The sequence below is a fragment of the Oncorhynchus tshawytscha genome, linkage group LG01 (genome assembly GCF_018296145.1).
Source record: "Oncorhynchus tshawytscha isolate Ot180627B linkage group LG01, Otsh_v2.0, whole genome shotgun sequence".
Taxonomy (NCBI): domain Eukaryota; kingdom Metazoa; phylum Chordata; class Actinopteri; order Salmoniformes; family Salmonidae; genus Oncorhynchus; species Oncorhynchus tshawytscha.
This window is the reverse complement of record NC_056429.1, coordinates 75,196,553-75,221,789: the sequence shown is the minus strand read 5'-3', so window position 1 is coordinate 75,221,789 and position 25,237 is coordinate 75,196,553. Positions and strand designations below refer to the sequence as shown.

The window sequence follows — 25,237 nt, the reverse complement described above, 5'->3', positions numbered from 1 at the left end:
CGTTGTTACAGGTGTCAAGCTTTTGGGCACGTGGCAGCAGTGTGTCGGAGGGAGGTTCCTAGGTGGGAGAAGTGTGCAGAAGGGCATGAGACAAAGGAATGTGTAGCACTGGAGAAAGTAGTGGAATGTGTTAATCAAAAATGTCCCGTGCGAGAGAGGCAGGTGGAGGTTTCCAGGATTAGAGTAGTGCAGAAGTTGTCATATGCTGAGGCATCAAAGAAAGTAGAGGAAGATGGGTCAAGGGGGAGGGATCCTGAGAAGAGTGGTGTGAGTAGTGTATCTGTACCAGTACAGAGAGATAGGCCAACAAGTGATATGTGTTTCAGTAAGATTGGATTTTTGGCATTTATAGCAATGGTTATCGACTGTACTGCAGGGATGGAATGTAAGTCGCACAAATTTGAGGTTGTGGTGGTAACTGCAGAGAGGTATTATTTATTATATTATTATATATATTATTATATTATATATTATTTATTTCGGTGTGTGAGTCTTGACATCAAAAGAGTTACAAGGTGTGTTAAGTAGTGGTGTCCCATCCTTTCAGGTTGTTGGCCTGAGGTAGGAGTAAATAGATTGAATTAGTTGAGTAGGTTGGTGTTATTTTTTATTATTTGATCATTATTTTTTTCTGAGTCTTGTGTTAGATGTTAGAGTATTTCTTTATTTATTCAAGCAAAGTATAAGGGAGTACTCCAGTCTAGTAGGGGGCGGTAAATGCAATATTTATTGGATGCCAACCGCCGTTAAACCTCATTGAAGAAGAAGTAGTTTCGCTACTCTCGAACACGGCTGATGCCTATGGTTACGCCTGTGTAGCTAGCTACATGCTAATTCTCAAAGCGCGCTCAGTTGACCTATTTTGCAGGTGTTTTACATGGTGCGGTACCGCTAGCTTTCATCTCATTTTTTGAAGACGCTACTCAATATGATGGGTGAACCGGTGGCTGATATGTGTGATCGGCTTGTTAAAGCTGTGAACGTGATGATGGACGCGGAATCTAGCCAAATATATCGCTTGGAGGCCCTAAAGGTATCTTGATGGCTAGATGCTAGCTTGCTAATGTTAGCTGGTAAGGTAGCCCAAAGGCCGGCAGATGGCTAACTAGCTCGCTTTCCTATTTGCAATGTGATTGCTTGACTGAAAATGTGCATAGATGCATAGCTATAACTTCACATTATAGTTCACATGTCCATTGCATGTGGCTCCCGAGTGGCGCAGCGTTCTAAGACACTGCATCTCAGTGAAAGGGGCGTCACTACAGTCCCAGGTTCGAATCCAGGCTGTATCACATCCGGCCGTGATTGGGAGTCTCATAGGGCGGCGCACAATTGGCCCAGCGTCGTCCGGGTAGGCCGGCAGCAGCCACTCAAATAAGAATTTGTTCTTAAATGACTTGCCTTATGAAATTAAATCATCAATGGGCGTAGCTAGATAGCTAACTTCAGATGGCTAGCATCATAACGTTACCGTTTCCAGCTGCGGATTTCGTTCATTGCACGTCGCTAGTTAGCTAGAGCCATTGCTGCTGACTGATGCCCTCAAACTGAATGAAAGATAAGCGTTATGTCAACCATTTAGCCTAGTTATATTGATTGCGTTAAATCAACTGAGTTATGCATTGTTTCGAGAGTTTAATTCACTTCTCTCTAAAGCTCCATAAACTACATTGATAGCTATGACGGATATCATTGCAAGTTCACAGTTTTCGTGTTTTATTCATCCATTCAAATCAAATACAATTTTATTTGTCACACATACACATGGTTAGCAGATGTTAATAATGCGAGTGGAGCGAAATGCTTGTGCTTCTAGTTCCCGAAAATGCAGTAATAACCAGCCAACGAGCAATCTAACCTAACAATTCCACAACTACCTTATACACACAAGTGTAAAGGGATGAAGAATATGTACATAAAAATATATGAATGAGTGATGGTACAGAATGGCATAGGCAAGATACAGTAGATGTTATAGAGTACAGTATATACATATGAGATGAGTAATGTAGGGTATGTAAACATTATATTAAGTGGCTAGTGATCCATTTTTACATCAATTTTTCCATTATTAATGTGGCTGAAGTTGAGTCAGTATGTTGGCAGCAGCCACTCAATGTTAGGGATGGCTGTTTAACAGTCTGATGGCCTTGAGATAGAAGCTGTTTTTCAGTCTCTCGGTCCCTGCTTTGATGCACCTGTACTGACCTTGCCTTCTGGATGATAGCGGGGTGAATAGGCAGTGGCTCGGGTGGTTGTTGTCCTTGATAATCTTTATGGCTTTCCTGTGTCATCGGATGGTGTAGGTGTCCTGGAGGTCAGGTAGTTTGCCCCCGGTGATGCGTTGTGCAGACCCCACTACCCTCTGGAGAGCCTTACGGCTGTGGGCGGAGCAGTTGCAGTACCAGGCGGTGATACAGCCCGACAGGATGCTCTCGATTGTGCATCTGTAAAAGTTTGAGTGCTACCCTCTCCACTATTGTTCTGTCAATGTGGATAGGGGGGTGCTCCCGCTGCTGTTTCCTGAAGTCCACGATCATCTCCTTTCTTTTGTTGACGTTGATTGAGTGTGAGGTTATTTTCCTGACACCACACTCTGAGGGCCCTCACCTCCTCCCTGTAGGCCGTCTCGTCGTTGTTGGCAATCAAGCCTACCGTCACGCAGTCGTGGGTGAACAGGGAGTACAGGAGAGGGCTCAGAATGCACCCTTGTGGGGCCCCAGTGTTGAGGATCAGCGGGGAGGAGATGTTGTTACCCACCCTCACCACCTGGGGGTGGACCATAAGGAAGTCCAGTACCCAGTTGCACAGGGCGGGGTCGAGACCCAGGGTCTCGAGCTTGATGACGAGTTTGGAGGGTACTATGGTGTTAAATGCTGAGCTGTAGTCGGTGAACAGCATTCTCACATAGGTATTCCTCTTGTCCAGATGGGTTAGGGCAGTGTGGTTGCAATTGCGTCGTCTGTGATTGGGGCGGTAGGCAAATTGAAGTGGGTCTAGGGTGTCAGGTAGGGTGGAGGTGATATGGTCCTTGACTAGTCTCTCAAAGCACTTCATGATGACGGAAGTGAGTGAGATTGTCCTACACGTAGCTGGCTAGGTATATACAGTAGCTAACTTATTGAGTGCATGTTATTAACTTGTCCATGTCGCTCTTTTATTTTTAGTTTTGTGAAGAATTCAAAGAGAAGTGTTCCTTCTGTGTCCCATGTGGGCTACAGTTGGCAGATACAACTCAAACAGCAGTGGTGAGGCACTTTGGTCTACAGATACTGGAGCACGTCATCAAGTGAGTTATTGAGTATATTGTACAGTCTATAATTCACATGGTTATCCTCAATGATATCAAGACATCCCCCTACACATGTGCCAATGTGTTCCCCAAAACCTTGTTGTTTTTCTTCATGTTGAGAATAGGTTCAGATGGAACAACATGCCACAGCAAGAGAAAGTCCAGCTGAAGAACTGTGCTATGGGGCTATTGTCAACTGTGAGTCTGTTTGGGTGATAAACACCCTATTAGTGTATATTAGAGTATGTGGCAGATAAGATGACGGGTGGAATTACTGGTGGTCTGTCGACCCAATTACAAATGTACTTTCAAAAATTCAAACAAATTCCACATTGTTGTGCGATCAGTTAGATGTACATTAATGAATATGCTGACTCTAGTCTGTTTCATGACTCTGGCACACTGCCTCCCTCTGCAGGGCACGTATTCTATCCTGGAGGAGGAGAGCCACATCAAGGACGTTCTCTCGCGGATCATAGTGGAGATGATCAAGAGAGAATGGCCTCAGCACTGGCCTGACATGCTGAAGGAGATGGAGGCACTCACCAGTGTAGGGGTGAGTCGGCACGTTCCCGTTCAGTGTTTCCCCTGGGGTTTTATGCTGGTGCGTTGCCAAGGCCCCCAGAGCAACTTTCAGGGCTGAAAACATCACAGCATTCAATTGGAGAGAAACAAAACTGGGGGTGGGGGGGCTTATTGAAAATGGAAGGGAGCAAGGATTTGGTTTGTAATCCATCCACCAGCGTAGGGGTGAGTCGGCACGTTCCAGTTCAGTGTTTCCCCTAGGTTTTTATGCTGGTGCGGTGCCATGGCCCCTGGAGCAACTTTCAGGGCTGAAAACATCAGTGTCCATCCCCCCCCAGGAGGCCCAGACAGAGCTGGTGATGTTGATCCTGCTGCGGCTGGCGGAGGACGTGATCACCTTCCGGACCTTGCCCACCCAGCGCCGCCGGGACATCCAGCAGACCCTCACCCAGAACATGGAGAGTATCTTTAGCTTCCTGCTCGCCATCCTGCAGCTCCACGTCGACGAGTACCGCAAACTGGTAAACAGACAATGGTTATAACTGTCTTGTTAAAAAATAATAATAATATGCGGAAGTGTTTTTGACCTCTTTTTATTGATATTCTCTTTTTGTACCTCTTCCAGAAAAGAATACCTGGCCAAGAATTGCAGGTAGGAAAGAGTTTTTGATGTACAATATCCACTTTCTGATGTTATATTTAGATGTTATATTCACATTTAGACACCCAGCTAGAGACTTTTCTGTTTTGTGCACGTTACCCCCTCCCCCCCCTCTCTCATCTTATCCCCCTCTTCTTCTCTCCCCCTCTCCCCCGGGTCAGGCCAAGGCCCACTGTCGGGTAGGCGTGGCCACTCTAAACACCCTGGCAGGCTACATAGACTGGGTTGCCCTGGCAAACATCACCAATGACAACTGTCGCCTGCTGGAAATGCTGTGTCTGTTGCTCAGTGAGACAGAGCTGCAGCTGGAGGCTGCAGAGTGCCTGCTCATCGCCATTAGCCGCAAGGTTAGTACAAACTACACAGTACCAGACACTCCCCTTTCTGCAGTCAGGCCTTGTAGGACATGACACGCCCCTTTCTGTTCGGACACACCCCTTTCTGCAGACTACTCTGTAGGACCGGACCAGATATTTTTTCAAGACATTGGAATGAATAATGCAGGTCTACAATTACTGTATTATTAGTCAGGTACATCACAGGGCAAAGAACTGTTATGTTAACATGCTTGGTGTGTCTCCGTAGGGGAAGCTAGAGGACAGGAAACCACTCATGGTGCTGTTTGATGACGTTGCCATGCACTACATCCTCTCTGCTGCACAGTGAGTACATTCCCCTCATCACCCACAAGGCCTGGGTTTACACAGCCCTCTCTGCTGCACAGTGAGTACATTCCCCTCATCACCCACAAGGCCTGGGTTTACACAGCCCTCTCTGCTGCACAGTGAGTACATTCCCCTCATCACCCACAAGGCCTGGGTTTACACAGCCCTCTCTGCTGCACAGTGAGTACATTCCCCTCATCACCCACAAGGCCTGGGTTTACACAGCCCTCTCTGCTGCACAGTGAGTACATTCCCCTCATCACCCACAAGGCCTGGGTTTACACAGCCCTCTCTGTTGCACAGTTAGTACATTCCCCTCATCACCCACAAGGCCTGGGTTTACACAGCCCTCTCTGCTGCACAGTGAGTACATTCCCTTCATCACCCACAAGGCCTGGGTTTACACAGCCCTCTGCTGCACAGTGAGTACATTCCCCTCATCACCCACAAGGCCTGGGTTTACACAGCCCTCTGCTGCACAGTGAGTACATTCCCCTCATCACCCACAAGGCCTGGGTTTACACAGCCCTCTCTGCTGCACAGTGAGTACATTCCCTTCATCACCCACAAGGCCTGGGTTTACACAGCCCTCTCTGCAGCACAGTGAGTACATTCCCCTCATCACCCACAAGGCATGGGTTTACACAGCCCTCTCTGCTGCACAGTGAGTACATTCCCCTCATCACCCACAAGGCCTGGGTTTACACAGCCCTCTCTGCTGCACAGTGAGTACATTCCCCTCATCACCCACAAGGCCTGGGTTTACACAGCAGCATTACTAGCTCATTCTGGCTTCTAATTCTCATTGGTTTGTGGCTACAGGTCTGCAGATGGAGCAGCAATATGCAACAAATCCTCTCCAACACAGTGAGTAGCCTACACATTTTGGTATTCAGCGTCAACGTTCTTGTCCAGCTTTGTTATTTAGCATTCCATTTAGCATTTGAGTTCATGGGGCTTGGTACTTTTTTTCTTTCAGTGAAGTGTGCTGCGATGCTTAAAAATGCACTTTAAGTAAAGTTTGATTTGATTTCCCCCAGGCCAGTGGGGGCGGGGGTGGTGGAGAGACACTACACCTTCCTGAAGAGGCTATGTCAGGTCCTGTGTGCCCTGGGCAGCCAACTCTGCTCATTAGTGGTGAGTCTGGCTCAGGGTTTCCATTAGGAAAATGTGATGCCGGACAACTTGACCGGGAAGATATACATTTTCCTGCCATTTGAGAAATTTAGCCCGTATGTATTGGGTGCATAATGCATTAGGGCGTCCAGCCACGGTGCTCAGAATTACACATTTAGATTATTTTAATTCATCTTAACAGAACATGCAACTCATGTAATGAAGCAGTCAATGAAACACATTTTCAAACACTTACCAAAATGCAATTCTTAGGAAAACACCATTATAAACAGAGCACCTGTTAGCGGTTCCATATGTGACAGAGATGAACATCTCTGTTAGAAACTTAGAAAGAGGGGACTCTAAAGAGGCAATAACAAGAATGGGTTGCTAATATGACTAGGATTGTTGATATGAAAACCAATAGAACAGGAGAGAAATGGCACATCGTTGGGTCCAATACCGAAGTACATTTGCCCAAGTTATATAATTACTCCTGTCTATACAGAAACAAAATACCTCACCAGAAAGCATGACTTAGCCACAGAGGAATCGAGCTTCTTAATTTTTTTTGCTGTGGATTGTTTCAAATCACAAGCTGATAGGCCTATGCTTATGTGGAAAGCCCGCAGTTTGGGCAGCGCGCGTGGGGCTATAGTTCTGGCTGATTGAGTTGTGGCTGTCAGTGAAAAGCATCTAAAATATGTGTAAAGATAATGTGTCTTGAGTAGAATTTAAACTGTTGAGACAAGAATGGGAGGGGTGTGTGGCGAAGTCTCTCCAGAATGGCTCAGCTATCTCCTGCCAATACTTGCATATTCATTGTGTGAATTGTTTGCCCTTTGATTTCAATTTTTTTAATCAATTCCCCATCACATATGTCACCAGTAGTAAATGTGACGTTAATCCCGTCATTTTTTAAATGTCTGTTAATTCATGTGTTAATTACAGTCATTTACCGTTCTCATTCTCGTGGAAACGTTGCTTTCAGAGTTCACAACCTGCTACACTTGTGAGAGACAAGTTTTGGGTTTTTTCATAACCATTTATGAGATTTGTACATTTTATTCATTGTCTTTTGTTTGAAGTTCTCCACGTGTGCAATGAGCATGTGTTTGGTTTCTCTGTCCTGATAACTTTGAGGGAGCACCTGCTTGAGCACGCAAGTACTTGGCCTGCTGCGCAGAAATATAGGAAAGTGGGTTTTTTAACACTCATTGCTAATGATAATATATTAAAAGTATTGTTCCTCACAGTAAGCTATTTGAAAAATCTTTCCAATCTCCCCCTCGATAATCATCAGTCCTCGGTATGAAAGAGCAATAGGCCTACTGCTGCTTTTGCCTATAGTCTGAGTTCCATGAGCTAATTTATTTAGTCGCCAATGGATAACAGCCTATCAATGTGTCCCTATGGCAGAGGTTGTGGATCTCGCATTAGTTTACTTTTTAAAGTTCCGATTTTAATTCTGATTTGTATGATTAACCACCTGACATTGATTTTGAAAAAAGAAAACGTTATTATTTAAATAACAGTTCCACCAAAATGTACCTATGGAAATCATAACTGGCACGCAGAACAGTAGATCTGGTAAGAGAAATTGTAAGCTTCCCCAAACTTGAAACTCACGTGCCACCTATGAAGTCTTTATAAAATTGCCTCTGTGTTTCCATGGTGGGATTTTGCCTATAGGCTACTTTGAAGCAAGGTAAGACATGCCTCATGATATGAAGTAAAAACATTTCAGGTTTCAAACAATTAAGTATGTTTTCAAAATGCTTACTGCCTCCAACTCACATTGTAAAGTGGATGCGCTGATAGCCTGTCGCCTTGAATGATGAATAGGAGGTGCGCTTTAATTACCGCTTGTGAAATACAAATAGTAGCTCTTTTTAATTGTGCACCAAAACAGTTAACAGTTAACCTATAGACTGAAGCATGATGGTCAAATGTATTTACACTACCGTTCCAAAGTTTAGGGTCACTTAGAAATGTCCTTGTTTTTGAAAGAAAAGCAACAAAAAAATTGTTCATTAAAATAACATCAAATTGATCAAAAATGCAGTGTAGACATTGTTAATGTTGTAAATTATTATTTTAGCTGGAATCGGCTGATTTAAAAAAAATAAAAAAAATTAATAGAATATCTACATAGTTGTAAAGAGGCCCATTATCAGCAACCATCACTCCTATGTTCCAATGATAAGTTGTGTTAGCTAATCCCAGTCTCAACGTCAACAGTGAAGTGGCAACTCCGGGATGCTGGCCTTCTAGGCAGAGTTGCAAAGAAAAAGCCATATCCCAGAATGGCCAATGAAAAGAAAATATTAAGATGGGCAAAAGAACACAGACACTGGACAGAGCAACTCTGCTTAGAAGGCCAGCACCCGGAGTCGCCTCTTCACTGTTGACGTTGAGACTGGCATTTTCTTGGCAATCTCTCGCATAGAATAGCCTTTATTTCTCAGAACAAGAATATATTGACGAGTTTCAGAAGAAAGTTATTTGTTTCTAGCCATTTTGAGCCTGTAATCCCTCTCTATTTAATGCAGCTGCCAGTTGAGGACTTGTGAGGCATCTGTTTCTCAAACTAGATACTCTAATGTACTTGTCCTCTTGCTCAGTTGTGCACCGGGGTCCCCCACTCTTCTTTCTATTTTGGTTAGAGACAGTTTTCGCTGTTCTGTGAAGGGAGTAGTCAACAGTGTTGTACAAGATCTTCAGTTTATTGGCAAGTTCTCGCATGGACTAGCCTTCATTTCCCAGATCAAGAATAGACTGACGAGTTTCAGAAGAAAGTACTTTGTTTATGGCCATTTTGAGTCTGTAATCGAACCAACAAATGCTGATGCTCCAGATACTCAACTAGTCTAAAGAAGGCCAGTTTTATTGCTTCTTTAATCAATCAGAACAGCAGTTTTCAGCTGTGCAAACATCATTTTAAAAGGGTTTTCTAATGATCAGTTAGCCTTTTTAAAATGATAAACTTGGACTAGCTAACACAACGTGCAATTGGAACACAGGAGTGATGGTTGCTGATAATGGGCCTCTGTACACCTATGTAGATATTCCATAAAGAATCAGCCTTTTTCAGCTACAATAGTCATTTACAACATTAACAATGTCTACAATGTATTTCTGATCAATTTGATGTTATTTTAATGGACAAGAAATGTGCTTTTCTTTCAAAAACAAGGACATTTCTAAGTGAACCCAAATGTTTGAATGGTAGTTTACATTGACTGTTATTTCCATCACTGAATAAAAACCATTATTTTGTCATTTTGGCCGGCAAGTTTTCTGCTTTTCGTTTGTTTTAGCGGCCAAAAGCTGTACCAAAAAAAAAAGTGCATGTGGGTGTCTTGATTGTGTCGTTTGTGCTATGTGTTTCTAATGCAGGGTTCAGATGTGGAGGTAGAGGTACCAGTAAACCTTAGCAAGTACACAGAAGCGTTCCTGGCCTTCACCACACACCCAAGCCAGGCGAGTTACCTACTGTTAAAATAAAGTACTAGCCAGGTAGCTAACACTACTGTTTCTCCATATCCCACTTTGTCAGATCTGGTCCTCGAGCACTGAACATTGAGACATAGTATTCTTACATTTTTTTGATCTGTTCTGATAAACTACCCTACTCTGAACTAAAGTATTTGTCTTTTCCCACCAGTTCCTTAGGTCTTCCACCCAGATCACATGGGGAACTTTGTTCAGACATGAGATTCTCTCCAAGGATCCTGTCATCATCCAGATGACCATCAAGTACTTTAGAGCCACCATGACCAACCTAGTCAAGGTGAGACAGGCTACAATGTACATGCATCCAAGACTTTGTGCTGTTGCACATTAAAGCATCAAAATGTTCATTAGAAAAAGTGAGCATGTAAACGACTCACAAATTGATCTACACACGAAGGCACAAATTATGCATCTAAAATATAACTACACCGAAATCCAAAATATAACAACTACACCGAAATCCAAAATACGTGTAACAACTACACCGAAATCCAAAATACGTGTAACAACTACACCGAAATCCAAAATACGTGTAACAACTACACGGAAAGGTTTAGCTCTTCCACTATGTAGACTTTGTCTCTACATGCAAGGTTCTTTTAATTGTACGAATTGCTGTTCTATATTGTTGTGTTCCTCCTGCTAGACTGGTTTCCCTTCCAGCAACGACAGTCCCAGCTGTGAGTACTCCCGTCATGACTTCGACAGTGATGAAGACTTCAACTCCTTCTTCAACTGTAAGCAATGTGACTCCTATTGTGTTTGAATACGTTAGACTTAAACAATATTAATATAATACATTTTTCTTGCCATTAAAGAATATTTTCTCCAGTTCGTTCCTACGGATCACGACCCTGATGCTTGTGTCCGTGTTCCGATGTCTTCCAGCGTTCCGAGCGCAGCAGGGGGAGGTGGTCCGGAATGCGTGTCGTATTGTTCCCTTGGAGGCCTTCCAGATTGCAGCAGAGTGGCTGCAGTATCAGACCAGTGCGCCCATTGATATCGGAACCACTGTGTGTACGTGCTGCTTCTCGACTGTGGCAAATAGTGGCGATCTGGGGAGGGGGATCTCCTGTGTGTGTGTGTGTGTGTGGGGGGGTCACTGGTGAATATGTCAGTATGAAAATGATTGAATGTCTTGGAGGAGTCCATTTGATTGCTCAAATCAAGAGATTCTCATATCTTGGAAGGAGGAGTTGAGGAGGTTTTTAAAAAGAAATGCGTCTTTATTTGTATGAGATGAGTTCTCACTATTAACAAAAAATACATGAATACATGATACTGTTGATGCATGTTAACTAATCAGCCTGATTAACTACACTCTCTTTTTTCCCCCTTTTTATTCCTCCTGACTCTTTTTCTCTCTTTTTGGTCTTTCTGTCTTCCTCCTTTTCTTTCCAGCTAAGACGGCTGAGGGGCTGTGTTCTATCCTGTCTCCGTCAGTGGTCCAGTGGGATGCTATGACCTTCTTTACAGAGAGTGTTGTGGGAAAGATCTTTAAGAACGTGGAGGATGAGGTACAAGCTGCCAAATGAGAATAGCTACCCACAGCAGAGAGATGGAGAGAGCAAAAATAGTATTTTACAGAGGAGGGTAAGAGGGGTAGAGAGGGCAAAGTGTAAACGCTACCAGGGGGGTGCCCTAGATAGCAACAAAATGTGTAGGGATTTTTGAAACGCATAACTATTGATTCATATTTTTTCTCCCCATGGTCAAAAACATAAACTAGTGTTGGTGTAACTTTATATGAAGAGTCCGTAATAAGTTATTTATAAGGCAGTCACAAACTGATCACCATTTTATTAATTACTACTACATTTGTAAATGTTAGTAAGGTAGTCATTCAGAACAACAAAATGTATATATACTGAACAAAAATCGAGGGATTGGCTGAACAGATCGTTGGTTCTGCCTTTGTCTCCCTCGACAACGTGCCTGACCACAGACTCCGCTCCATATCCTTCTGTCCCATTTAGCTGCCAATCACATACAGTGGGGCAAAAAAGTATTTAGTCAGCCACCAATTGTGCAAGTTCTCCCACTTAAAAAGATGAGGGAGGCCTGTAATTTTCATCATAGGTACACTTCAACTATGACCGACAAAATGAGGGAAGAAAATCACATTGTAGGATTTTTAATGAATTTATTTGCAAATTATGGTGGAAAATAAGTATTTGGCCACCTACAAACAAGCAAGATTTCTGGCTCTCACAGACCTGTAACTTCTTCTTTAAGAGGCTCCTCTGTCCTCCACTCATTACCTGTATTAATGGCACCTGTTTGAACTTGTTATCAGTATAAAAGACACCTGTCCACAACCTCAAAACAGTCCCACTCCAAACTCCACTATGGCCAAGACCAAAGAGCTGTCAAAGGACACCAGAAACAAAATTGTAGACCTGCACCAGACTGGGAAGACTGAATCTGCAATAGGTAAGCAACTTGGTTTGAAGAAATCAACTGTGGGAGCAATTATTAGGAAATGGAAGACATACAAGACCACTGATAATCTCCCTCGATCTGGGGCTCCACGCAAGATCTCATCCTGTGGGGTCAAAATGATCACAAGGTGAGCGGTGAGCAAAAATCCCAGAACCACACGGTGGGACCTAGTGAATGACCTGCAGAGAGCTGGGACCAAAGTAACAAAGCCTACCATCGGTAACACACTACGCCGCCAGGGACTCAAATCCTGCAGTGCCAGACGTGTCCCCCTGTCTAAGCCAGTACATGTCCAGGCCCGGCTGAAGTTTGCTAGAGAGCATTTGGATGATCCAGAAGAAGATTGGGAGAATGTCATATGGTCAAAATATAACTTTTTGGTAAAAACTCAACTCGTCGTGTTTGGAGGACAAAGAATGCTGAGTTGCATCCAAAGAACACCATACCTACTGTGAAGCATGGGGGTGGAAACATCATGCTTTGGGGCTGTTTTTCTGCAAAGGGACCAGGACGACTGATCCATGTATCTTGAGATTTTGAGTGAAAACCTCCTTCCATCAGCAAGGGCATTGAAGAAGAAACGTGGCTGGGTCTTTCAGCATGACAATGATCCCAAACACACCGCCCGGGCAAAAAAGGAGTGGCTTTGTAAGAAGCATTTCAATGTCCTGGAGTGACCTAGCCAGTCTCCAGATCTCAACCCCATAGAAAATCTTTGGAGGGAGTTGAAAGTCCGTGTTGCCCAGCAACAGCCCCAAAACATCACTGCTCTAGAGGAGATCTGCATGGAGGAATGGGCCAAAATACCAGCAACAGTGTGTGAAAACCTTGTGAAGACTTACAGAAAACGTTTGACCTCTGTCATTGCCAACAAAGGGTATATAACAAAGTATTGAGAAACTTTTGTTATTGACCAAATACTTATTTTCCACCATAATTTGCAAATAAATTCATTTAAAAATCCTACAATGTGATTTTCTGGATTTTCCCCCTCATTTTGTCTGTCATAGTTGAAGTGTACCTATGATGAAAATTACAGGCCTCTCTTTTTTTAAGTGGGAGAACTTGCACAATTGGTGGCTGACTAAATACCTTTTTGCCCCACTGTATGAATGCAACATGCAACAATTTCAACGATTTTACAGTTCATTTGAGTAAATCAGTTCATTGAAATGAATTCAATAGGACCTAATCTATGGATTTCACGTGACTGGGCAGGGGCGCAGCCATTGGTGGGCCTGCAAGGGCATAGGCCCACCCACTTGGGAGCTAGGCCCACCCACTTGGGAACTAGTTCCACCTACTTGGGATCTAGGCCCACCCACTGGGGAGCCATACCCAGCCAATCAAAATGAGTTTCTCCCTACAAAAGAGCTTTGTTACAGACTGAAATACTCCTCCGTTTCATCAGCTGTCTGGGTGGCTGGTCTCAGATGATCCCGCAGGTGAAGAAACTGGATGTGGAGGTCCTGGGCTGGCATGGTTACACGTGGTCTGTGGTTGTGAGGCCGGTTAGACGTACTGTCAAATTCTCTAAAACAACATATCGGAAGCTTATAGTAGAGAAATTAACATTAAATTCTCTGGCAACAGCTTTAGTGGAAATTCCTGCAGTCAGCATGCCAATTGCATGCTCCCTCAAAAGTTGAGACATCTGTGGCATTGACTGCACTTTTTTGAGTGGCCTTTTATTGTCCCCAGCACAAGTTCCACCTGTGTAATGATCATGCAGTTTAATCAGCTTGTTGATATGCCACACCTGTCAGGTGGATGGATTATCTTGGCAAAGGAGAAATGCTCACCAACAGGGATGTAAACAAATTTGTGCACAAAATTTGATAGCAATAAGCTTTTTGTGCGTATGGAGAAATTCTGGGATATTTTATTTCAGCTCATGAAATACTTTACATGTTGCATTTATATTTGTGTATGTATTTTTAAAATGTCCTTAAATATCCTGTGTTGTGGGCTTATTATTTTGCTAGGTGCTGCTGGAATGTTTACCAATGGCAGTGACCAATTACACTGGTCACAGAACATTTTAGAAAGCATAAATAGTGCTCACTTTAGGGGCTGCAAAAGTACTTTACTGATGATTTGTAGATGGTTTATAAATGTGGGAGTGATGATTAATAAATGGTGAACACACACTATAAATGGTTTATTACAGATCCTTTAAAATAGTGGTTCCCAAGTGTTATGAATGTAATGAAAAGAAATTGCCGATGTAGAAGAAACTCTGACTCTAGTGTCCCTTTGCCCCTGCTGTAGAAGTTGCCGGTAGACCAGGGCATTGAGCTGCTACAGGCTGTGTTGAACTACAACACCCAAGACCCTCTCATCCTGTCCTGTGTCCTCACCAACGTCTCCGTCCTCTTCCCCTTCGTCACACACCGACCTCACTTCCTGCCTCAGGTCCTCTACAAGGTGAACACACCTGCGCTCAAAAGCATGCACACCGATCTACAATCTCTCTCTCCTGACCTTTTGTGCATTGTGTCCACCTTTTAAAACTTGAACTTGTTCTTCTTTTCCTTCCCAGCTATTTGCCTCCATCACATTCGAGGTGGTAGAGGAGAGTAAGGTGAGCCGTCTTAAATATTCTTAGGAGGGACGACAGATGTGTTCGTTGGGATTGTGTAGAAGCAATAGGAATCCGAGGCTAAGGAGTTGTTCATCCAATCATCAGTCTGACCTGGAATGTCATTTTCAGGCACCACGGACGCGTGCGGTGAAGAACATCAGAAGACACGCCTGCTCCTCCATCATCAAGATGTCTCGAGACTACCCACAATTCATTCTTGTATGTGTCTGCGGTCAAGTTCATTCTACTCCTAGAGAAGGCTCATCCATCGCTGTGCAGTAGAATGGAACAGCTGCTTTAAGTAGATACTGATGAAACCGTTGGCTATGACTCTTAGAACCAGTGTACAAATCTATTGCATCTTACAAGTGTATGTGTATCTGTGGGGGAGGGATGTTTGGGTGTGTCTGTTTTTCATGTAACATCTCTCTCTCACACTCACTCTCTGTCTCCATTCAGCCGTGTTTTGACATGATGTATAACCACGTGAAGAAGCTGTTCTCCAGCGAGGCTCTGTTGAACATGCTGGAGAAGTGTGCTCTTATGGAGGCCCTGGTCCTCATCAGTAACCAGTTCAAAGACTACAACAAGCAGAAACACTTCCTGGAGGAGCTCATGGCCACTGTGGTCGCTCGCTGGACCTCAGACGAGATGAGGCGGTATGTACACACACACGTACCATGTCTACACTGAACTGCTTACACGCACTGCATGCACACAGACGCACACATGCGTACACACACAACATGCGTACACACACAACATGCGTACACACACAACATGCGTACACACACAACATGCGTACACACACAACATGCGTACACACACAACATGCGTACACACACAACATGCGTACACACTAAACTATACACCCACTTGCACTGTATTATACACTGGTTGTTCTCTCTCTGTGTGCATCAGTGTGCTGTGGGATCCTGCTCTGTTCCTGGACTTCGTTGGTGCTGATCAGCTGGTGGCTGAAGGCACAGAACACACAACGGGCATCAACAGGTCACGGGTAGGTGTGTGTGTGTGTGTGTGTGTGTGTGTGTGTGTGCGTTCATGGCTAAGTGCTAAAACTTTTTATGTGATGTCAGGCTTGCCAATTCAACCAGTTCTGCCAAAACGTCAACTGTATTGAAACATTTCTTATTCACGGTTTGTCTCACCCTGCCCACCAGTTGAGTTTCTGTGTGTACACCATCCTGGGGGTGGTGAAGAGGGCCCGCTGGCCGGCTGACCTGGAGGAGGCGAAGGCAGGGGGGTTCGTAGTGGGCTACTCCCCTAATGGAGCCCCTATCTACAGAAACCCCTGCAGCGCCCAGGTCCTGGCACTGCTGCCCAACCTGCTCGCCCTCATCAGGTAAGGGGGTGGGGGTGCGGTAGAGAAACATTATGGGTTTTTGATTAAGATGGTGATGAGGATGGTAATAGTGTTTGTGATAATGGTGCTGTTTGTGATTGTGGTGATAGTGTTTGTGATGGTAGTGGTGATAGTGTTTGATGGTGGTGGTGGTGGTGATAGTGTTTGTGATGGTGGTGGTGGTGATAGTGTTTGTGGTGATGATGGTGATAGTGTTTGTGGTGATGATGGTGTTTGTGATGGTGGTGGTAATAGTGAGTGTTATAATGGTGGTAATGGTGAGTGTTTATTATGATGGTGGGTGTTTGTTTGTTATGATGGTGGTGATGGTGAGTGTTTGTTTGTTATGATGGTGGTGATGGTGAGTGTTTGTTTGTTATGATGGTGGTGGTAATGGTGAGACTGTTTGTTATGATGGTGGTGGTAATGGTGAGTGTTTGTTTGTTATGGTGGTGGTAATGGTGAGTGTTTGTTTGTTATGATGGTGGTAATGGTGAGAGTGTTTGTTTGTTATGATGGTGTGTGTTTGTGTGTTATGATGGTGGTAATGGTGAGTGTTTTTGTTATGATGGTGGTGGTAATAGTGAGTGTTTGTTTGTTATGATGGTGAGTGTTTGTTGTGGTAATGGTGAGAGTGTTTGTTTGTTATGATGGTGGTAATGGTGAAGTGTCTGTTTGTTATGATGGTGAGTGTTTGTTTGTTATGATGGTGAGTGTTTGTTTATGATGGTGAGTGTTTGTTATGATGATGGTAGTGGTGAGAGTTTGTTTTTTATGATCGTGAGTTTGTTTGTTATGATGGTGGTAATGGTGAGAGTGTTTGTTTGTTTTATGATGGTGAGTGTTTGTTTGTTGTGGTAATGGTGAGAGTGTTTGTTTGTTTGTTATGATGGTGGTAATGGTGAAGTGTCTGTTTGTTATGATGGTGAGTGTTTGTTTGTTATGATGATGGTGAGAGTGTTTGTTTTTTATGATGGTGAGTGTTTGTTTGTTTGTTTGTTATGATGATGGTGGTAATGGTGAGAGTGTTTGTGATGAACATAATGATAAAGAGGATCATGTTGTTTCTCTGTAGAACCCACAACAGTCTCTTCCTGCCGGAGAACATGTGTCGTCTAAGTGAGACGTTCTCCAAGGCCTACGACATGATAGAGGTGGAGAAGAACATGGTTCTAGGTGAGAGGAACCACACTGATTCAATGGTTATGCCCTGTACTGGTTTAGAAACACTATATCAAAGGTTGGTAACCAGTGGCTATAATTTCCCCTTTGAAGGATAATAAACATGAATATTGTGTCCTGACCTGTAGGCCTGCCTCAGCCAGCCCTGGACATCTATGACCCTCCAGTGTATAAGACTCATCTAGAGCGCATGCAGGGATTCTTCTGTACCCTCTACGACAACTGGTGACTTCCTCACTTTGGATAGTCTTCCGCTTCCTCCATCTCCACATACACACACACAACCACCAGTCTTGCTCTCTTGCTCATTTCCCCCTCTTCCTCTCGCTTGCGCACCCCCATTCTCTCTCTAGTTACCATATCCTGGGGAAGGCAGGCCTATCATTGCAGCAGGACTTCTACACCATCGAGGGATTGGCTGAACAGATCGTTGGTTCTGTCTTTGTCTCCCTCGACAACATGCCTGACCACAGACTCCGCACCATGCTCCATATCCTTCTGTCCCATTAGCTGCCAATCACATGTGAATGCAACGTGCAACAATTTCAACGATTTTACTGAGTTACAGTTCATATAAGGAAATCAGTCAATTGATATTAATTCATTAGGCCCTAATTTATGGATTTCACATGACTGGGCAGGGGTGCAGCCATGGGTGGGCCTGGTAGGGCATAGCCCCACCAATTTGGGAGTCAGGCCCACACACTGGGGAGCCAGGCCCAGCCAATCAGAATGAGTTTTTCCCCACAAAGGGCTTTATTACAGACAGAAATACTCCTCAGTTTCATCAGCTGTCCGGGTGGCTGGTCTCAGATGATTCCGCAGGTGAAGAAGCTGGATGTGGAGGTCCTGGGCTGGCATGGTTACACGTGGTCTGTGGTTGAGGCCTTTTGGAAGTACTGCCAAATTCTCTAAAACGACATGGTAGAGAAATTAACATTAAATTCTCTGGCAACAGCTCTGGTGGACAGTCCTGCAGTCAGCATGCCTATTGCACACTCCCTCTAAACTTGAGACATCAGTGATGTTGTGTGACAAAACTGCACATTTTAAAGTGGACTATTATTGTCCCCGGTACAAGATGCACCTATGTAAAGATCATGCTGTTTAAAGCTGTTTAATCAGCTTGTTGATATGCCACACCTGTCAGGTGGATGGATTATCTTGGCAAAGGAGAAATGCTCACTAACAGGGATGTAAACAAATCTGTGCACAAAATGTGAGAGAAACAAGCTTTTTGTACGTATGGAACATTTCAGGGATCTTTAATTTCAGAGCATTGAACATGGGACCAACACTTTGCATGTTGCGTTTAGATTTTTTGTTTAGTGTATATAGTAATTTTGTTCCGACAAAAAGGGATTATAATGTCATTGTTAGTGATCAAATACATTGATAATAGCATTGACTTTACATGTACAGTATCCATTCAGTCCAACTGTGTTCCTTAATGTGTGTGTGAACGGGTGTTCCTGAAGCAGCTGGTGGTGTCATGTCCTCAGGAGTGCTACAACAGTCTGCTCTGCCCCCTGCTGGGGCCTCTGTTCGCCTACATGCTACAGGTCTGAACTCTCACGCTTTTCCCCCTTGTGCCTGTGAAGCAATATACCAAAAAGGAGAGTTTCTTTGCATGTAAAAAATAAATAAATAAATAAAAAAAACACACAAAACAAAGTACTCACAACAAAAAAGGTTAACTGTGGTACAACTACCAAACTAACAGAAATCAGAGGCTGATCAAACACTCCGAGCTTATTGTCATGCGCACTAGTAATCAGTCACTATTAATAAGAAATGGGACAACTTATCATGTGACGTGTTGACTCTGTTTATTTATACAGAGACTCAATCTCAGGTGGCAGATCATCAACCAGAGGAGTACTGTCAGGTAAGATGTGTCCATCTGTGGGTCCTTATGAAGGCTTGTGGTCTCTTTCAATGCGTAGGTTTTCTTGTGCTAGTGGTATGTTGACAATCTCTTTCCCTCTGTGTGTAGTGGGGAGGAGGAGGAGGACGAGTCGTGTGAGGAGAATCAGGAGATGCTGGAGGAGCAGCTAGTTCGGCTGCTCACCAGAGAGGTTCTGGACCTGCTCAGTAAGTCCACACTTTTGGGAGAAAGGTCAGATTATTGGGATGCAGGGAGCGATTAACTAACACTTTCAATCAGAGGCCTTCAAGGGTCCAAATAAATAACTCCATTGAGAACATTAAGTAGCAGCATACCGGTTGGCTGTTGGTCATTGTAGCCTGTCATTCTCCTTTAACTTTTAATTCCATCTTCCATTGATTAGATGTCTCCTAACTTTTGCCCCACACACAGCGGCTCTGACTGTTAGCCTATTGCCACTTTGATGACTTGTGATTGGCCAACAACAAGCTACACGCACCACGCTCGTGAAAAGCAAGAGCAGCAGCATAAATGATCAAATTTCTCTCTTTCAGCATTCGAATCTGTACGTGTCCTTGCAGTCAAGTCAGTTAAAATTACACTTGACAATCAGATCAGACCCGTGACATTATTTAGAATTCTTGATCCAGACCCTCTTGGGTATTCGGCTACAGGTGGATCTGTATGTGTCCTTGCATTCAAGTCAGTTAAAATTACACTTGACAATCAGATCAGACCAGTGACATTATTTAGAATTCTTGATCCAGACCCTCTTGGGTATTCGGCTACAGGTGGATCTGTCCATTTCAGTTCAGCTTCTCCATTGAGCATGTATTTATGTATTGTCCAGGAGAAGGATTCATCTAAGTCTGAGAAACTGGACCTATGAATTTAGCTCTGCTGCGTATCCATATTTGATAGATTTGGGGTATATCAAAAATCTAAGTCAAATGTATTTATATAGCCCTTCGTACATCAGCTGATCTCTCAAAGTGCTGTACAGAAACCCAGCCTAAAACCCCAAACAGCAAGCAATGCAGGTGTTGAAGCATGTTGGCTAGGAAAAACTCCCTAGAAAGGCCAAAACCTAGGAAGAAACCTAGAGAGGAACCAGGCTATGAGTGGTGGCCAGTCCTCTTCTGGCTGTGCCGGGTGGAGATTATAACAGAACATGGCCAAGATGTTCAAATGTTCATAAATGACCAGCATGGTCAAATAATAGGTCTGGGACAGGTAGCACGTCCGGTGAACAGGTCAGGGTTCCATAGCCGCAGGCAGAACAGTTGAAACTGGAGCAGCAGCTCCAGTTGGGGTTTATGGAGTTTATTTCAGTCTAGTCATGTGTCCTAACATTGATCCTTTCCCATCAGCTCACGCCTGCATAATGAAAAAGGTGCCTGCGCCAGCAGGAAACAAGGAAGATGTGGATGGTAAGTGTTCACTTGTTTTCTAGGGAAGAAAAGTATTACTCAGGTCCACCCCCTTCTCAATCTTCCCCTTCCTTGTTATGTCCTATCCTGTGTGTGTAGAGGAGGAGATGATGTCCACTGAGTCCCAGGCAGTCACTGTCTCCCCTGCCCAGCCAACAGGTGAACTGACGGAGCTGGGGAAGTGTTTTCTCAAACACGAGGTCAGCACAACACACACACACACACACACACCGGAGCATCTACCCATGGCAGTGTGATGGGACTATTTCTCTCTCCCTCTGCAGGACATCTATATGACCTTGTTGACCATCTCATTCACCTCTCTGTCCTGGAAGGACACCAGTAACTGTCACCGCAGCGCCTCCATCGTGTGCTGGACCCTGCTACGACAGGTAGGCTACACACAGGACAGACTGACAGCAACTTTCCATCCTGAGCTCTCCCTATCCATTTAGCTTCCTTTTCCTCTCGCTCCCTCCTTACTCGGTGTCTGTCTGACTGTGTTTGTGATTCACTCCTGTGATTCGAAGATTCCTCCCTCCCTCCACTCTGCTGTCTCCCTCTCTCTCTTCACTGTGCCTCTCTCCTCCTCTCTCTTCCCTGTGCCTGTCTCTCCTCCTCTCTCTTCACTGTGCCTGTCTCTCCTCCTCTCTCTTCACTGTGCCTGTCTCTCCTCCTCTCTCTTCACTGTGCCTGTCTCTCCTCCTCTCTCTTCACTGTGCCCGTCTCTCCTCCTCCCTCTCTCTCTCTGACTCTGTTGTGTTCAGGTTGTAGGTGGGAACCTTTTGCCAGAGGCGGTCACATGGTTCTATACCAGTGTTCTGAAGGGACTGCAGATGCATGGGCAGCATGAGATCTGCAACTCAGCCCTCACACAACTGGCCCTGCTTATGTACGAGAACCTGGTGAGAGTCACATTCTCTCCCTCCTAACTCTGCCTCGCCTCCCTGGGTCAGCGGCCGCGGTACATGGAGCTGAGGGCTGTGATGACTCAGATCCCCAACATCACTCACTCTTCTGTCTCCTGTCCTGCTCCTCCCTTCCTCAACAACTAACCCTTTCCTCTCTTCCCTCCCTCCCTGGGACAGCGGCCGCGGTACATGGAGCTAAGAGACGTGATGACTCAGATCCCCGACATCAATCTGGAGGCTCTAGACCAGTACGACCAGCGGTTGCTGGAGCCCAGCTCCGCTCAGAGGTTGGGAGAGAAGAAGAGGAAAGACCAGTTCAAGAAGCTCATTGCTGGCGCTGTGGGGGTAATAACACCACCTGCCACCAGGGGGAGGGCTCTATTTAGTTTTTTCTGTAAAATGACCTGCAGCAAAGACCTAGAATTATTTAATTTAAAATAATGTCTGAAATGTGTCCATTGTGACTTTTGAAATAGATTTGAATTAAAGGATGTAAGTTGCACTGTATTGGTGAGTGCTATCAGTATTTTAATAAGTTTAATTGAATAGGGCCTGCACGCTGTGTAAGACAACCATTCAATCCAAACCGATTCTAAATTGTTCTTGATCTCTCCTACCCACAGAAAGCTCTGGCCCAGCAGTTCAAAAAGGAGGTACATATACGAAATCTTCCGTCTCTCTTTAAGAAGCCGAAGCCTGAGAAAAGGGACATTCTGGAGACCAGTGAGAGTGGAGCACTAGCAGCACTCTTCTCCCCAGTGCTGGATGACATCTAGGAGCACTAGCAGCACTCTTCTCCCCAGTGCTGGACGACATCTAGGAGCACTAGCAGCACTCTTCTCCCCAGTGCTGGATGACATCTAGGAGCACAGAGCAGCACTCTTCTCCCCAGTGCTGGATGACATCTAGGAGCACTAGCAGCACTCTTCTCCCCAGTGCTGGACGACATCTGAGCACTAGCAGCACTCTTCTCCCCAGTGCTGGACGACATCTAGGAGCACAGAGCAGCACTCTTCTCCCCAGTGCTGGATGACATCTAGGAGCACAGAGCAGCACTCTTCTCCCCAGTGCTGGACGACATCTAGGAGCACAGAGCAGCACTCTTCTCCCCAGTGCTGGACGACATCTAGGAGCACAGAGCAGCACTCTTCTCCCCAGTGCTGGACGACATCTAGGAGCACAGAGCAGCACTCTTCTCCCCAGTGCTGGACATCTAGGAGCACACAGCACTCTTCTCCCCAGCATCTAGGAGCACAGAGCAGCACTCTTCTCCCCAGTGCTGGACGACATCTAGGAGCACAGAGCAGCACTCTTCTCCCCAGTGCTGGACGACATCTAGGAGCACAGAGCAGCACTCTTCTCCCCAGTGCTGACATCTAGGAGCACAGAGCAGCACTCTTCTCCCCAGTGCTGGACGACATCTAGGAGCACAGAGCAGCACTCTTCTCCCCAGTGCTGGACGACATCTAGGAGCACAGAGCAGCACTCTTCTCCCCAGTGCTGGACGACATCTAGGAGCACAGAGCAGCACTCTTCTCCCCAGTGCTGGACGACATCTAGGAGCACAGAGCAGCACTCTTCTCCCCAGTGCTGGACGACATCTAGGAGCACAGAGCAGCACTCTTCTCCCCAGTGCTGGACGACATCTAGGAGCACAGAGCAGCACTCTTCTCCCCAGTGCTGGACGACATCTAGGAGCACAGAGCAGCACTCTTCTCCCCAGTGCTGGACGACATCTAGGAGCACAGAGCAGCACTCTTCTCCCCAGTGCTGGACGACATCTAGGAGCACAGAGCAGCACTCTTCTCCCCAGTGCTGGACGACATCTAGGAGAGCAGCACTCTTCTCCCCAGTGCTGGACGACATCTAGGAGCACAGAGCAGCACTCTTCTCCCCAGTGCTGGACGACATCTAGGAGCACAGAGCAGCACTCTTCTCCCCAGTGCTGGACGACATCTAGGAGCACAGAGCAGCACTCTTCTCCCCAGTGTGCTGGCAGCACTCTTCTCCCCAGTGCTACGACATCTAGGAGCACAGAGCAGCACTCTTCTCCCCAGTGCTGGACGACATCTAGGAGCACAGAGCAGCACTCTTCTCCCCAGTGCTGGACGACATCTAGGAGCACAGAGCAGCACTCAGTCTGGCCTAACACACACACAAACATGCATACACTTTCTATCCTCCCGGGGACTTTTACTCCTGAAGGATTGGCTCAACAAGTGTTCGACGTTTCTACCCTATCGATCGACAGTGGGATGAATGGACTCTACAATTTGTGGCAGCCTCCCCATTTAGGACAAAGGTAATCAGAATATTCTGTCATGGACTGAACCCTGCTAACTGCTCAATAATATTTATCCAAATAATGTGAGTGTCTGTCTGCCTTGATCAGAAATATAGAACAGTATGATGATGGTGATTGTCCTTCAACAGGACATGGCTTTTGCCATAAACCCTGCAGGTTGTAAATGTAACAAAGAATTGCGTTTATACAGCACATTTCCTCACTAGCACAACACATTTAGCTTTAATTGTGTTTTAGTAGATCCGCAAACATGGACCATCCACCTGGGTGCTCAACGACTGCAGCCATTTTGTGCCAGAAGAACCTGAATGGGATCCAGTGAGCATGTCTGAGGTGTTACACTTCAAAGTAGTCTGCTGTATAAGGAGAGCTATTTTCAAACCAATGTTTTGTACAGAATCATTACTCTGTTGATGGTTGAAGTAGATTTGTCATTGACTTTTTTTGCACTGGTTCTCCCAGCTGTGAACATATGAGAAGCCAGCACTGCATTCCACCTATGTTAATGGAAATAGTTTGCCGCAACATCGACTTTTGTTCGGCGGTATTGTTTATGAAAACTGATCCAATGTGGTCGAGATCCCATATTTTATGCCATCTGTTTTGTAGGTCATATTTGTGTGCATTTGGAAGAAGCTGCAGGCCTGAATCTCAAATCAATATGAAAAATAGGCACCAATTGCTGTGAGGTTTATATGTTGCCAGTCTGTCTTTCCCATTAATATGGGACCAAAGCTGATTTATCCAAATACATACAGAATGATCAGAGTTTTTTGATGGCATAAAATATAATAGTCAGGGGACTTTGTTACATCATTTTGGGAGGAATCTTAGATTTTTGGTATGAACTACCCCTTTAAATCTCCCAACCCTGTCAATGATTGATTTGTTCACGTGGCCAACTTTTTTCCTTAATGAATGTATAAAAAAACAAACTTGTACAGGGGGAGAAGTATTTAAAACTGTAGTACTGTTTTTATATTTTGCTGTTTTTAAATAAAGGTAGACTTGAGTCATTTTAAATGTTACTTTTTTAAATATTTAAGGTTATTCGTTAGTAATCCGTCCCTCCCATTGGTTCATCTTCTAGAGTCAGTGGCTGATTATGGTATGGAGTGATTTCAGTGCCAACAGAGATTGTATTTGAATTTTATCATTTTGAATTTGTTTTAGGATATTGAGTTTGATATTTTTTTATGTTTAATGCACAACTTGAATCATTGAATTCATACATTTTACTTGTATTTCAGGATTTGAAACGGAATTATATTAATATTCATGGTAGATATTGTATTCATTGTCTGTATCAAGTTTACAAACCATCTTTTGAAGATATTCAAAGTTCCATATGTTCAAC

At 44.7% G+C, this 25,237-nt stretch overlaps 1 protein-coding gene and 1 long non-coding RNA gene across 5 annotated transcripts; both read left to right on the top strand.

The window, feature by feature from the left end:
- The first annotated feature begins 770 nt into the window (after positions 1-770).
- Positions 771-22,766, top strand: LOC112256748 (exportin-5-like). 3 transcript variants are annotated; one of them, XM_042325546.1, is made up of 34 exons: positions 771-1,033; positions 3,168-3,289; positions 3,418-3,490; positions 3,711-3,848; positions 4,156-4,338; positions 4,443-4,469; positions 4,640-4,825; positions 5,064-5,140; positions 5,966-6,010; positions 6,184-6,280; positions 9,659-9,742; positions 9,927-10,052; positions 10,422-10,512; positions 10,664-10,792; positions 11,177-11,292; positions 14,489-14,644; positions 14,760-14,801; positions 14,931-15,020; positions 15,261-15,460; positions 15,723-15,819; positions 15,983-16,164; positions 17,240-17,340; positions 17,475-17,571; positions 17,700-17,836; positions 18,811-18,908; positions 19,188-19,234; positions 19,343-19,440; positions 20,605-20,664; positions 20,764-20,864; positions 20,949-21,056; positions 21,432-21,569; positions 21,753-21,920; positions 22,199-22,345; positions 22,390-22,766. In XM_042325546.1, the coding sequence occupies exons 1-34, from the start codon at positions 929-931 to the stop codon at positions 22,393-22,395; spliced, it is 3,672 nt and encodes a 1,223-aa protein (XP_042181480.1). In that variant the 5' UTR covers positions 771-928; the 3' UTR covers positions 22,396-22,766. The 3 variants fall into 3 exon arrangements, with proteins under 3 accessions (XP_042181480.1, XP_042181478.1, XP_042181482.1); XM_042325544.1 differs by having other exon boundaries at positions 22,199-22,766; XM_042325548.1 differs by lacking the exons at positions 21,753-21,920; positions 22,199-22,345; positions 22,390-22,766 and adding an exon at positions 21,621-21,740.
- An 811-nt stretch (positions 22,767-23,577) lies between these two features.
- LOC112252919 lies at positions 23,578-24,898 on the top strand. Of its 2 annotated transcripts, none has more exons than XR_002953916.2 (2): positions 23,578-23,877; positions 24,121-24,898. It is a non-coding gene; the product is annotated as an uncharacterized LOC112252919 (long non-coding RNA). The 2 variants fall into 2 exon arrangements; XR_002953915.2 differs by having other exon boundaries at positions 24,118-24,898.
- The last annotated feature ends 339 nt before the right edge of the window (positions 24,899-25,237 follow it).

Excerpts from the sequence above, each read along its gene's own strand:
- LOC112256748 (XM_042325546.1), top strand. The coding sequence starts at position 929 with ATGATGGGTGAACCGGTGGCTGATATGTGTGATCGGCTTGTTAAAGCT. Across the intron at positions 10,513-10,663 it reads CTTCAACTCCTTCTTCAACT|CGTTCCGAGCGCAGCAGGGG; the intron begins GTAAGCAATGTG and ends GATGTCTTCCAG. Across the intron at positions 15,021-15,260 it reads ACTACCCACAATTCATTCTT|CCGTGTTTTGACATGATGTA; the intron begins GTATGTGTCTGC and ends GTCTCCATTCAG.